This window comes from Denticeps clupeoides, chromosome 13 (genome assembly GCF_900700375.1).
Source record: "Denticeps clupeoides chromosome 13, fDenClu1.1, whole genome shotgun sequence".
Taxonomy (NCBI): domain Eukaryota; kingdom Metazoa; phylum Chordata; class Actinopteri; order Clupeiformes; family Denticipitidae; genus Denticeps; species Denticeps clupeoides.
This window is the reverse complement of record NC_041719.1, coordinates 18,745,612-18,760,332: the sequence shown is the minus strand read 5'-3', so window position 1 is coordinate 18,760,332 and position 14,721 is coordinate 18,745,612. Positions and strand designations below refer to the sequence as shown.

The 14,721-nt window shown below is 40.3% G+C and overlaps 2 protein-coding genes across 3 annotated transcripts in view; one reads left to right on the top strand and one right to left on the bottom strand.

Moving 5' to 3' along the window:
- Positions 1 to 4,429, top strand: part of alkal1 (ALK and LTK ligand 1) — a 46,570-nt gene extending 42,141 nt beyond the window's left edge. The window contains exons 5-6 of the transcript XR_003751613.1: positions 468 to 523; positions 4,405 to 4,429. The gene's annotated coding sequence lies outside the window, so the exon portion shown is untranslated. The remainder of the gene's footprint in view (positions 1 to 467; positions 524 to 4,404) is intronic.
- Positions 4,430 to 7,418: 2,989 nt separating this feature from the next.
- On the bottom strand, positions 7,419 to 14,139 carry LOC114801724 (proteoglycan 4-like). 2 transcript variants are annotated; one of them, XM_028999982.1, is made up of 13 exons: positions 12,631 to 14,139; positions 11,981 to 12,072; positions 11,602 to 11,718; positions 11,400 to 11,519; positions 10,747 to 10,815; positions 10,556 to 10,642; positions 10,269 to 10,457; positions 10,056 to 10,136; positions 9,702 to 9,841; positions 9,135 to 9,291; positions 8,924 to 9,031; positions 8,030 to 8,158; positions 7,419 to 7,842 (listed from the first exon to the last, which is right to left on the bottom strand). In XM_028999982.1, the coding sequence occupies exons 2-13, from the start codon at positions 12,051 to 12,053 to the stop codon at positions 7,745 to 7,747; spliced, it is 1,368 nt and encodes a 455-aa protein (XP_028855815.1). In that variant the 5' UTR covers positions 12,054 to 12,072; positions 12,631 to 14,139; the 3' UTR covers positions 7,419 to 7,744. The 2 variants fall into 2 exon arrangements, with proteins under 2 accessions (XP_028855815.1, XP_028855816.1); XM_028999983.1 differs by lacking the exon at positions 11,400 to 11,519 and having other exon boundaries at positions 11,981 to 14,139.
- Positions 14,140 to 14,721: the final 582 nt, after the last annotated feature.

Below are 14,721 nucleotides of genomic sequence, written 5' to 3'. Positions count from 1 at the left end.
TCCAGCCCCAGCTGTTCACCCACACTAGTGGCTCTTCCTGTTTCCAAGGCCCACAGACCCCACTTGATACTTCTTTAAAAGCTAACTTTATTTTTACAGGTATGTTTCTGCATATCCCCTCAAGTGGTAAAATGAGGTCCAAATACACATCAATATATGTCAATAAAGAAATCATATCACTATAATGTAATTTAATATAAAGTAATATAATATTTAATCTAATATAAACCAATATCAATTATAAACTGTAGATATGATAAAAAAAATAATACAGATTGTTACATGTTAATTAAAACAAAACAAACTAAAAATAATAATAATAAAGCATAATTAAAAGCATATTCTGCTTTTGATATTCAACTGTAGCATTTGAAACTGTGTTTGAAATGTTGTCTTCTCCACACAAACAGGACTTGTTATTGGCTGTGTGAGGCAGACTGCTTTTATCTCTGTGGTTCTACTTGCAGGACTGTCCACTCTCAGCAGGACAATGACTCGCGCAGGCCAATCTTTCTCACTTAAGGTTGGTGATAACCTAAATTCTTGGGTTTGAAAAGGGAAGGCAATAATGTAGCACTTGACTGTGTTATTCACATTCTCATCAAATCATCTCTCTTGTTATTATTTGCAATTGTACGATTGAAGCATTATGGTGAGATGATGATTTTGCAGAAGCTCTTCACCCTGCTCACACAACCTCAGCTCAGACACCTCTGTCCTTCTAAAATGAGGCCATCATTCCTGCTCTATGCTGAGGGAGGAAAAAATAGACACACTGTAATTCTGAGACATATGTCATGTCCAGTCCAGCCAGTGACTTTCTTCATGGTTATCTTCACTGGCCTTATGCTGGTGGGCTGCATGAATGAGGAATGACACACATTAAGTGTTTAAGTACTATGCTTAATAAGCATGAAGGTAAGAAACATATGGGAATGACTCTGAGACAAGCACTGTTATCCTGTCACACTAAGTTGATAAAAACTTAAAAACATCACATGGCAGAGTCTTTACTAGGTATTTCATTGAATCCCGGGGCCAAAGTGCACAATCTTGCCAACAGACAAATGGGTACAACAAGGAAACCTCCAAAAATAGTTGTACACCTGTCAGCTGTGCTCAACACCAAGATGGCAGCTCGCTTAAGTGAGGTCTGGCTCAGGCTTCAGCTGCTGCAGCATGACGCTCACACCCTTCCTCCCTGCCACCAAGTGTCACACTGTCACTGCCCTCTCAAATGGGGGAGGGACTATACCTGCTGGACTTGATTTATGCAACATCCATGACTGGGTTACTTGGGCTACAGATGTGATGTGAGCATGGCAACACTGGAAAGTTTTCCATCATTCTTCGTAGTTCTAGTCTAAATTATGACAGGAGAGCCACAGGAGAGCCAAGGGATCATAATCGGGCCCATTTTAAAAAGAGGCCAGCTGTCAGACCTGCAGAAACAAGACACTTCCTCTGGACAGGATTCCAGGCTGAGATACAGCTTGAGAGGCAGACAATAGAGACAAACACAACAGGGACAAAACAACATAAAATTGTGGCTATATTGCTGATTTTCATAGATAAACACTTGATTTTATGTCAAGGAAACATGTGAGACCAATTATCATGAAGATTTAGAAAGATTGTTTTATATTGTAATGACTATTTTAGCAGTTTTAATCATATATTCAACATAAAATAAAATATGCATTTGTCATTAATGTCAACATTTGATGCGCAAAATGCAAACGATGCAAAGTGCAACTGTAATCAATTGCAGTTTGAATTACTGTGCAATCAAACCTTGCAGTAAAAGAAAATCCGTTTTGAATGAGCTAGTATAACTAAATATGCTCATAACTATTAGAAATGCAATTTTCCTATCTACTTTCAGCCCTAATGTCACTGCTATCAGTTAACAGTGCCATGCTATATTAAGACTGCTGACAAGTGTGGCCTGGATGGCTGTCCAGGTGCCCAGTTGAGTGGTTGGCTTATCAATTGCAAATAACTTAGCCATGATCACAGACCTCCAATCCACACATTTTCTATCCCAACCATATTTAAGTGACAGGAGAGTGGGGTGGGGTAAGACAATAATCTTTACTGTCCTTAAAATGGGCGGAGCTTCAGTCGTGTAGTGGGGTACTCATCTAGCTTTTTGCTAGTGTGATCTGATCTTAATGTGTTTGGATGTGGTTCTAACAGCTACTGTGTTTGCGAGCCATTTTTTACAGCATCTGGATTTTTAACCACATGCCAAATGAAGAACTGAACAGAGATCATTGTGTTTATTGCATGGGCATGATGAATAATGAATTTCCATCCGTACCATTTTATAACTAAATGACATCATTTTGAAATTGTACAGAGCAATTTTTACGAAAACTATTAGATTAATGATCACATGCTTCATGGGTGCTATCCAGGACATCACAACTAGACCAGTTACCAGGCAATCATAATATGGGAAGGAACCATTTCTTCTGTATGATATATCCTTTATGTTGCCCAGCTTGTGAGGGGATCCGGGTGTGGCATTGTGTTTGTCAATAAAACCCTTTACAAATACATTGTCTTATTTAGATTGTACCCCTTGGTTGAACACCCACCGTATTTTTGACTGGGCATCAGGCACACTCACAGGATAGGTCACCTCTGCAGCGAGCTCACCATACGTTCAGAATCAGTAGCCTAGACAACCTGATATACCATGGGGTTGTAGCACTCACCTTCCCTGCAACTTGGTGGAATGGATCAAGTTAGGACTGGGCTTGGGGAGTATAATGATGCTTAAAACTAGTTTGTTTGTATTCATTTTGACCTGCTGCCCTCTGGCAGATGATATGCAAGCCTGCAGACCAGGACCAGCTTTCCCTCGCCATCACCCTCCTAAACAGCTGAACTGTTACACACATTGCAGCTGCACTTTATGTACACTTACAGCAATCTGTTACCCTTATATAAGATATTAGACTATATTGTATATTGTTGTAGTTTTATATTGTTGTGCTTGAGAGATACCATCAACCAAAATCCTATTCCTTCTATATGTTGGCTCACATACTTGATTCAGATTCTGATGTGCAGTTATATATACACTGCAAGTCATATTTATGCACAAACCGTCCTTCCTAACAAACAATTAGCAGTATGTTCACTATTTGAGCAGGTTTAATTAGCAAGACATTTCAGGCCAGGGTGTACCGGCGGTAAGCAATGTGACCTCACACCTCTAACATTAAAAGTTTGAATCCCGACTCATTCATTCTACAAGGGACATAAAATTCTGCTACATATGCTCCATCCAGCACTTGGGGTGTATTGTCCACTGGTTCGATAGACAGGTGTGTGACCCAGTTACAAAAACTGGTTATGGACTTGTTTTGAGGATTGAGACCCACTGTTCCTCCTGCTTTTTAGATAATATCCTGTATGTTTGTGTCACTTGCTGCTTTAATGCACTAGTTAAATATGCCAACTCTTATTGTGACTTATTTGTTGTCTCTTTTATCCACATTACAATAATATTAGGTGACTTTTGTTGGTCAACAGTGAACTATTGTGTTATTGGAATTATATTGACAATCCATTTCCACACTCTTGCTTGTACTGTATAAGTGTCTGATTAAAATTTGACTACCATTGCCACACAACTAGTAAATACTATATCAGAAATGCACTGGCTGATATGGTGTCCCCGTATCATGATATAATGATGTCCCCAGGAGCTTGGAGAAGTTGACAAGAAGAGACCATGGCAGGTTCTGTGGAACCCTGTAAGTTGCTCCAAAGCAGATATTTATTGATTGTTGGGAACTTTTTCAAATCCATTGGTCTTTGTTTGGAAAGAAGTGTTCCTGTGATGAGTGGCCCCAAAACCCAAATCAGGTCACTGTCATCACCTATGAAAACATCATACTGTGTGGCTACCTAGTTGTCCTGTCAGCCATCATCAGGAGGTCAGAAAATCTGGGGTATGAGAGCAGTGATGCTTTCAAGCATCACACACACTGGCCCGGTATCATACACAGTGTTGTTGGCTGTGTTTGCCAATGGTCATTTAAAAAAAGAAATACCAATAAATCAAACTTAACCAATAAATAATGTGCACCATTGCTGATCAAAGTAAACTTTATTGTCATCTCTTCTATATATTGTGCAGATATACAGAGAGATGAGAAGACGTGGCTCCAGTTTACACAGTGCAACATAAAAGTAGACAACAAAAAACAGATGCGGCACATGGAATACAATATATAAATAAATAGGACTCAAAATATACATTTTAGCTAAAAATGAAGTGTTAAAAAGTGACCAGTGATATATACATGTTTACCGACTGTGCAAATAAATAACAGTAATAATAGTACAGTTTGTAAATCTCGACATTTTTCTTATTCTTGGTTTCAGTGGGAAGAAGCTATCACGCATCCTGGAGGATCGAGACCTGATGCTGTGGTAGCGTCTGCCGGATGGGAGGAGTGTAGAAAGTCCATGTGATGGATGTGAGGGGTCAAGCACGATGCAGGAGGCTCTTCTGATGCAGCGCTTATAGAAGATGTCCTGCAGCGGCGGAAGAGTCGCTCCGATGATGTTACCAGCTGCTTTGATGATCCTTTGTAGCTGCCTGATATCGGCAACAGTACTGTTACCGAACCAGGCGGAGATGCAGCTGGTCAGGACACTCTCTATGGTGCCCCTGTAAAACGCGGTGAGGGTGGGAGGGGGCAGGTTGGCTCGCTTCAGCCGTCTCAGAAAGTGGAGATGCTGCTGGGCCTCTTTGGTAACGGAGGTGGTGTTGGTGGTCCAGGTGAGATTATCTGAGATGTGGATTTCCTTTGTTTTGTCCACATTCAGCGACAGGTTGTTCTCACTGCACCAGGCAGCCAGTTGCTGTACCTCATCTCTGTAAGCCGACTCATCGTTCTTACTGATGAGCCCCACCACGGTCGTGTCGTCGGCGAATTTGATGATGTGGTTCAGTCGTGAGTCAGGAGTGTGAACAGAAGTGGACTGAGAACGCAGCCCTGAGGAGCTCCGGTACTCAGCTTGATGGTGCTGGAAACGTTCTCGCCGATTCGGACGGACTAAGGTCTCTCTGACAGGAAATCCAGTATCCATTTACAGAGTGAGGTACTCAGTCCCAGCTCGCTCAGTTTCACACACAGTCTCCAGGGCATGATGGTGTTGAATGCTGAACTAAAGTCTATGAACAGCAATCTAACATAAGAGTCTTTATTGTCCAAGTGTGAGAGGGAAAGGTGAAGTACAGTGGATATCGCGTCCTCAGTTGACCTTTTTGTGCGCTAAGGAAACTGCAGAGGGTCCAGTGAGTGAAGGAGGTTGCTTTTCACTTGTGCCATGATACTCTGGCTCTCTGTGCTGGCTTCACCTGATACTCTGGCTCTCTCTGCTGGTGTGTCAAGAGTATGTTTAATGCTAACATTCACAGCTGCTGTGTGCTGTTCTGTTTTCAGAGTTGTTACCAATGAAAAGCATGAAAACCGCAGTGTACTATTTCTACAGTCCGAGTCCAGCTCATCAACCTGTTTCATCAGAAGGAGAAGAATTGCATTCATAAAATAAATTTGTGCCTTAAATAATGTCTGTATTCAAAAGATATACCTATAAAAATGGGGCAGAGGTCTTAGTTAGAATAGTTTGTGGTTGATATATGACAAACTGAATAAAATAAGACTTGTACAGAATGCAAGGTAGAGTCTTGGGATAAACACTGATGCTTCAATGCCTTATTGTTATCTGAAATGAAAACATTTAACAAAAAAACAATTGAAGTTCAAAAAGATGAGCTTTTCAGTACGTGGTTGAGGGGAGGGTCGAGAATGCTGCACAAACGATGATGATTGGCTAAGGTTGAGCACAGCTTCACAATAAGCCAACCAGAGGCAGAGGTGGGCGGGTCTTTACACACACAGGTGAGAGCAGGTGAGACACAGCATTGGCAAGTTTAAAGGTAGCCCTTTTACAGTGGACGTGACTTTTTCCCTTGTTGAAATTAAAGGTAAGAATGTATGTGTTTAATGTACATTTTGGCCTGGAACTAAGTCTTTATCCACATCGGTAACAAGTAATTCAAATCGGATGAAGCTCCTCTCATGGTCTCATGCTTCATTAAAACAAGCGGCCAAGAACGTGGAATCTGATAGCAGCACAACTGCTGGTGCAGCTAATTAAGGAGGATATGGAGCCACACCATCTACATTTGTGACATATTTGAACGTTTTAAGTGATTTTCCCTAGTAACTAGTTACATCTATAATGCTTCAGCTCATATAACTAATTACTTTTTTTAAGTAATATATCCAAAACTGGAGATCACAGAGCAAATGAGGGAAGAAACTGGATACAGACCGTCCAGCAGCATCCAGCACAAACCACAGTACTGATTGAAAAGAAATGCTTATGCTCTATAATGTAGCCATCAATTAAAATTAAATAGACACGATTGCTTTTTTCCTAATATAATTAGTACAAAAGCCAATGATCTATGGATAATGATATTTTATTGTTTCAAGTTTGTGACTTTAAGGCCACATGTGCACATTAATAAAACCCAAGGTCCAATTCAGAGATGTTCTCAATTTTTACTTTTTTTACAATAAAAAAGTCATGATGTGTTCATGGTGGGAGAGAGTGAAGAGTAAGTCTCACACACACAACTGATATAAAAATTTAGTTTTGAACAGTTAAAGAATCCTCATCCATCCAGTTTATTATTACCAATCAAATTGACATTACAAACCACAACATTTTTTTTAGTTTAATTTCAGTGGCCTGTTAAACCCTGTGCCCTTTTCTGGTCATACATGGTGCACCGTATACTGGCCTGCATTTTATTTAACATGATGTTTGTGTTTACATGTGATTTTGTCAGGACCAATGGGGATGTCTCCATGGAGAGCCATTCTTCTGAGATGGACTCTGCTTCCTCCCCTGACCAGGCGAACTTGCCCTCCACTAGCCAGGAGCCTACCTCCAGCTCAACAGGTCTCTCTCTCTCTCTATTCATGCATATTTTTGTCTGTCTTGCTCTTGACTTGGTTGTCTGCTCCCTACTAAATACGTTCTCATTTACATTTACAGCATTTATCAGACGCCCTTATCCAGAGCGACTTACAATCGGTTGTTACAGGGACAGTCCCCCCTGGAGCAACTTAGGGTTAAGTGTCTTGCTCAGGGACACAATGGTAGTAAGTGGGATTTGAACCTGGGTCTTCTGGTTCATAGGCGAGTGTGTTACCCACTAGGCTACTACGATCCCCATGGTGCACATGTAAGGACGTTCTCCTTTCTCCTCTCAGACCCCAGCAGCACTACTTCTCAGTCCCAAGTTCATATTAGCAGGATGCCTCTCAAAGATGTGAGACCTCTTTCGTGTAAACGTGTAAATCTCAGACACAAGCTTCTCTTTGAAATTTCGTTTATTAATGAGTGCTGCAAAATCAGTTTATAAAAAGCATTATTGAAGGTGCTGAGGCTGATTCCTGTGTTTCTGTTCTCTCTTGCAGGAATCCCTCGCTCCGTCCGTGGCACGTTCTCAAGAGGGAACCTACACTGGTTCTCATCTTTTGTGAATCAACAGTTTTGTGCATTTATATATATATAAGTTTTTTTTGCCTTTCTCCCTATTACTGTTGCCTTTGAAGCAATTTTTTAGACTTGATGTTTCATCTAATCTAATAAATGGATAAGCTTTCATTTTTTGGTAATGAATCCATTGGACTGGAGACTAAGGGCATTTGAGGAAGTCCTTGATCTGGTTCTGCTGGGAGCTGGCTGGGGATGCCATCATGGGGCCATCACCGATCTTAACACTGAAAAATTTAGCTGTGAAGACAAGAAAGCATCAGGGTGGGGTCATTAGGAGCTGTACAACAATTTCTGCATCTTTAACTGCCATCTCATTTGGATTCAGATTAGGCTAAATGTCTGAAGCCATGGGTCATTTCTTGTGAAACACTTTGTCACTATAAAGGAAGGAAAAGAAGGTGGAAAAGGAATGGATCTAACTTACGCCCAGAAAAGATGAAGTAGTCGTAGCCGTCTGGCTTCTTTGGTGTGGGGATTGACACGGCTGCGGTTACAGGGGTGGGAAATCCCTTCCAGGAGAGCTTCATGTTGATTTCTCCAGTCACGATTACTTCTGTAATAAATGAGTAAAAAAACAGAGCTAGTTTTAGAAACAAATTAGGTGTCATGCAGTACAGTAAAGGCATTTTTTTCCTCTCTAAATTAGATATTTGATTATTAAAATATGAAATGATGGTCTTTCTTTCATATTCCACTTCTAGTCCCAGGTATTTCCAACTATGTGTAAATAGACTACAACACATTTCAAATCAAACCACAAACTTTTCCAGGAACTAAATTAGTCAAAATACTACATATTTATTTTCATTGCCCTTGTTTGCAATAACTGCATCAGGCCTGTGATTCCTTGTATCTTTATTGATTCTGCTTGTCAATTTTTTTACTAATACATTCTTCATTTATCTGTTTCACCCTTCAGTGAAATGCGTGTTCAGTTGGGTTATGTTAAAATCTCTGTTTTGGATTATTGTCTGGTAGCATAATATTCTATGTTATTAATTTGGATGCCTTTCTCTGTAAATTGGTAGATACATTTGTTCATTTTACTACTATCACAAGTTAAATCTATTTCACAATAATACATGCATATTAAACATGCAGAATAAATTTGGTCTCTGAATCCTTCCTAGAATATAAGGTGAATTCCACCCACTGCTATATAATTTTTTTTTATACCTGTTCAAATGAAACCCACTGTAAAGTTAATCATTTTGATTATTATCTATTTTTCATTTGTATTAGATCAATAACTGGCGCATTCTGTATAATAGTGTTGTAATACATTATGTGGACTAAACTCGATGGCCTGTATACAAACCTGCTATGTGGCCCTTTGAATTCTTGCCATTAGATGGTGGATTTTTGCCTTTTTTGCCACAGGAAGTGTTGCTTCCAGGTGGGTATGTAAGTTTCTGCACCATGTTTCCTGTGGGCAGATTATAATCATTCTCATTTTTCTTTGAAATGTCCCAGTGAGCCAGCAACTGGCTCATGGCAGCAATAGTTTGAAATGAAACTGCATCAGTCACCTTTTCTGAAGAAGTACAGAGCTTCAGGTCTTTTTCTGGTGGCTGGTACTGGAAGCACTGCTGTGATGTCACCCTTGAGTCCACCAAAGTCAGCAGAAAGGGATCTGGGGTACCCAGGCTCCACCACCCCATTAGCAAGTCTCCAGTAGCTATCTCCCTGGTAACCCGCATTTTGAATATCAGTCACTTAACATTTTTAGTTTGTTCTGCAGTATTTGGTGGCCTGTTCAACCAACCAGGGACAGTGGTGGCCTAGCGGGTAAGGAAGTGGACTCGTAACTGGAAGGTTGCGGGTTCAAATCCCGAAACGCTCCGATGCCACTGAGGTCCCCTTGACCAAGGAACCGTCCCCCCACACTTTTCCCCGGATGCCTGTCATGGTCACTATGGTGATACAGAGGACACATTTTGTTGTGTCACCATGTGCTGTGCTGCAGTTTTTTTACAAGGACAATCACTTCACTTTCACTAACCAGAAAAGACAGAACCCAGAAAGATGTATTGTGTAAGTAAGCATTTTTGGTTCATACATGAAAAATGTATAACTTATCCTGCACCTTGATGTACCTTTATGATGTAAGTCTTGCCTTCACAGTTGCAGCGTGTGAAGGCTGTGTCGATCGGGGAGGGTATCCCCAACTCATCTGTGATGCCCCGAGTCTGGCCTGAAGCTCTGGTCTTGGGGTCCAGAACCCAGAAGTGGTGACCTGCAGAAGAAAAACATGTATAGGTTTTAATGCTGCATATTTTGGACTGCTTAGGACCTGATCATTTTCAAGCACTATCTTCAACTGTAGGCTTATCAAAGATACTGACTGATGGTAAATATAGTAAATAAATATATTTAACACATATGGTCAAAAGAATATATGATTCCACAGAATCAGACTGTTTATGGAGCTCTGCTGACATTTCACTCACCTTTGAAGACCAGAATGGATCCATTGCGCAGGGCAATCAGTCCGTCAATGGGCTGGTCACTGCAGAGCTCAGCATTCTGACCTAGAAGAAGGTGGAAGATCTCCATAAAAACGTCATGGTTTTACTAGCAAATAAAACCAAACAATTAAATAAGAATAAAGCAGAAAATCAGCTGTATTGTACAGGATATAAGTAGAATTGGTGATCTTTCACCTGATTGATCCTCTAGATTGCCAGGCTTGGCATTCCCTGCAGAATTTGTGCCGAGGGAGAAGGATACTTGGATTGGAATGGACATGGGCATCCCAGATCCAGACATCCCTGGCTGTGCTGCTTGATCCTGGGTCATGGCTGCTTCTGAGCCTCTTGGACTCCGCGGAGACTCGCCAGGTGAGTTTGCTCCTGGAGAGAAAAAGTGTTCAGATTATTTAAAACAGAAGAAACCATGGACATGGTTGAAGATGACATTGTGTGATTTTGATTGCGAGGTCAAAATTAACCTGAGGCACTTTGGGCTGGAGCCTGGAAACCTGCGGGCGGCAGCACATCTGGACAAACAACCATACAGCTGGAAGGGAGAATGGGCCCTAAACACGGAGACGTCACAGTTTAAGAGTTGCTTTTTTTGTGGAAGTGACAGCTATGTGTAAGATGTGAGGGGTGGAAAACATCCTCTGCTGCTGGAACTCACCATCTCCAGGTGACTTTTGGGAGGGCTGGTGAGGGAGGAGTATGGATGGAAGGAACTGGTTAGAGTTCTCTGAAAAATGCAGAGCATTCCAGGAATTATCCACAGGAATGATCAGATTTCACGTTCCTAACATTGTCATGCCTAAAGGTATGAAATTACTGTATATTTACAGAATGACTTTGATGGGTCTACTCTCCTCTACTTTCGTCAGAGGTCTGAAAGCAGCTAGCATTTGAGAGGAATCCTGCTGGGCTGCTGCTTTGGTGAGGGTGTGATATTGTGAATGAACCCAGGAATCATCACTGTTGATGCGTTTTAAATGCCTCCTCCACGCTGTAGGAGGCATTTCATTTGTGTTTAAGTGCAATTTCTCTGTAAATTCTACTAAGGAGGATTAGGAAATGTAAAGGTTGCTTATCTGCGCCTCTCAAGATCCAAATATCTGAAACAAAATAGGTGTTAATGATTTTTTTACACCTTTAAGTGGTCCAAGTGTCTTTATTAAGTTTTAACATTTAAAAGCACAACCACCTCGGAAGACAAGCATCTGTGCTGTTGGTATAAAAAGACATCCCTGTTGGACTTGCAGTATACTTGGCGCAATATGAGGGTTCCTTGAATTAAGACTCCCGGTTTAGGTTTATATTCTGTACCTGAGCCACAGCGTGCCTGGTAGTCCGGGCAGCAGGTGTTATGCTGGGAACAGTCCGAGTCGCACTCACACACCCGACCACGCAGGAACTTCTCACCACATCGCCCGCTGCAGGACTTACCTGCAGCAGACATGAGCATCATGATCATGCATCATTGCTCGATGCAGTTTGTATTTGCATTGCAATGCTGAATAAATCTTACTGGAGGTGCAGACAGCCTCAAAGTCCTTGCAGCACTCATCATGGGCAAGGCAGTTGTCATCACAGTTGCACAGCTGACCTCTAGAGAATGGTTCTCCACAGCGGCCAACACAGCTCGCTAGAGAGAGACAGAGACAATCCTATCCAACCACTTCAACAAGCACACAAACTTAAATGGAAGTCTTCAAAATATAGTGATTATAACATTTTACTAATTAGTGACATAAAATAAATACATGAAACATCGTTTTGGTCCAGACCCAGACTAAAGACTGTGTTCTCAATGCAAACATAGTTTACATCAAATACACACATTTGATTTAAGTAGGAACTTCAAGGCAAAGAAATTAGTAATTCTGTCAGAATAAAGCAGGACTGACCCTGAGCAGTGAAGAATGGCAGCATGTGGCAAGAGAGCAGCAGAAGACACAGCCGTAAAGGTGACATGGTCATAGGATCAAATAAAACCCAACTGCAAAAAATGAAACAAACTTTTCAAAGTATACATATATAATACATATGTAAATGCATTCATTTTACAATTGCTAGAAAAGGGAACATCGTTTAACTGATTTAGTCCCCTAGACTAGACCACAAAAAAATTATCCTGCTCCTGCATTACTATGGTGTAGTAATTATTGGGTGCTGATGTTATTTGCAGCACCTCACATTTAGTATGTGTGACTGATCTTTTTAGGGAGCAAGGTGACGGTCACAATAGTTTAGCCAGGCCATGTGGCTTGCTTCACCACATCAAATTTAATTACAAATTTCTCCATCCCAGTTATATTAAGAGAATCTCAAAATCAACACTACTCAGATATCAACTATCCTAACCTAGTCTATTCCACCTGTAGTTAGTCTAACCTAGTCTATTCCATCTGGCTTATTTTATTTATATTTTATGTTCTCAATGAAGACTTCAGTAATTATAAGATGACATAATAAATATTGTTTCATAATAAAAACATTAGGGCTACGAAACAATTTTATATAGGCAGTTTTCCATAAAACAGAAAAAAATTATTACCTTTGCAGTGTTTGGGCCCGTCAGCCTATGCTGCTCTCTGTGCTGAAGAACGGGTGTTATATATGCTTGGTACATGGTTCGGTTTGGAGGTCTAGTAGGTGCTCTTCATCAATTAGGTTTAATTAAACCACAAATGATGCAAAGCGGAGGAGGAGGACGTCCCACACACATAGGAGAGCAAGCGGTGGATTTCACAATGGACATCAGACTCAAATGACATCACATGGAAGTTTACTAGTTTCCCCAAACACCACCACCTCCTCCAAATATCCCCGAACCAGAAAAGGAGGAGAAACCAGACAATGTGCTGCTTTTATTATTATGATTATTCAAAGTGCCACATCCCACTGTGGTTCTGATTTTCTCCTGTTTACAGACATTCACAAGCAATGCCAGACAAATTAAACCTTGAACATTTTTTACACAAGACCTCCTGCTACTAATACTACATGTGCTGTTAGTTGCTGGTCAGTACCATGTCAAATGGTAATACTGTGTCTTCTTTGAAGACAGATTAAATTTCAATTTCAAAGAACTTAATTTGTCCCCGAGGGGCAATTTAGAAGGCACCAGTGGAGCAACTCATGTATATTACTGGTTACAACAGACACAACATATGACGCACAATAAAAATGTCCTTGTCCTTGTGTCATGAGAATATCAACGCTGAAGGTGCTCTGTAACTGATTTCTGTTGTGCATACTGGTGGAAAATGTGCATTTTCTGTATTAGATTTTTTTAAACCAATTATGTGTAACTGTGTCTTATATTTATATATTACATATTTGTATATTTCATTAATATTTCACTTCCTCTTCCAATGTGTAGTTCTAAATAAATTCACGTAAGCATGCACTGTTCTGAGAATATTTTGTGGTATCCCTTTTCATCTTGAATCTGAAAAAAACAGAAGACCAAGAGGGTGGCCAAAACCACAGCACCACAGACTTCCTGCTCATTGTCTGTCCACTGCTCTGTGAAAACATTCTTTGTGTTTTTAAGGACCATTTAAAACTACCATATGTACGCAATAAAAGTAAGAACTGGACCACAATGATTCATATTGTCTTTGTGGAGGCTGCAATGTTAACTTAATAACTTCTGAGGTAATGTCTTTCTATTAAAAATCAGTCAAACACACCTAAGCACATAACGTTCTGAAGACGTGTGTTTCAGATGTGTGCCTCCTTTAATTTAAGCTCTCATAAGACGACTTAATGAAGCATTACTGTCTCAACTTGTGCTCAGTTTTTCATTAAAGGAGCAGAGGAAAGTGAAGAGAGATATTTAACAGACCAGGGCATTTTGCTTCCTACACAGATTATCCGATGCTCATCTAAAAATACAATGTTTTGTACACTAAGATATGAAACCATTCAGTGAGATGCAGAGTACATCTAACTCAGCATCTGTCACAGCATTAAATTATATATTTTTTAAAATTCATCAACGATAATGCGTGGTAGTAGCCCAGTGGGTAACACACTCGCCTATGAAGCAGAAAACACAGGTAGAAACCCCACTTACTACCATTGTGTCCCTGACTGTGAAAATTCTCAGTCATCCAGGTGAATTTGTCTGAATGTTGAGTCATGGCAACTGGTCTTTCTGTCTTTAAGGTAGAGACGTTTCATTCTGCATCCACAGAACCCTTTAGGTAGGGTGACCAGACGTCAGAAAAGATACAATTTATTAGTCCCACAAGTTGAAAATTTACATTACCATGGCAGAAAAATGACAGTACAAAAGCAGCTAACATAAATATCATAGAGAATATGCCAACTATGTAATATAAGAAGTTCAAAATACAATAAATATTCTGAGAAAAGTGGACGAGAGTATTCAAAATATCTGTATATACATACAGTATATTGGTGTGTGTGTGTTTGTGTGTGTATATATAATTCTCCATCCACTAAACTAGATATGTGACATGTCTGGAAATAACTCATGTACATAATTACACGTGAATACAGGAAACAGTCACTCAAAATATACTTTTACAAGTAGACTACCGCATATGTACTCCGGCGACTTCAATCGTTTCGAGTAGTATCTGTAAAAATTAAAGACGCTTCGAATAAAGACATT

Excerpts from the sequence above, each read along its gene's own strand:
- LOC114801724 (XM_028999982.1), bottom strand. The coding sequence starts at position 12,053 with ATGACCATGTCACCTTTACGGCTGTGTCTTCTGCTGCTCTCTTGCCAC. Across the intron at positions 10,137-10,268 it reads CAATCTAGAGGATCAATCAG|GTCAGAATGCTGAGCTCTGC; the intron begins GTGAAAGATCAC and ends ACCTTCTTCTAG. Across the intron at positions 8,159-8,923 it reads TTCAAAGGGCCACATAGCAG|AAGTAATCGTGACTGGAGAA; the intron begins GTTTGTATACAG and ends CATTTATTACAG.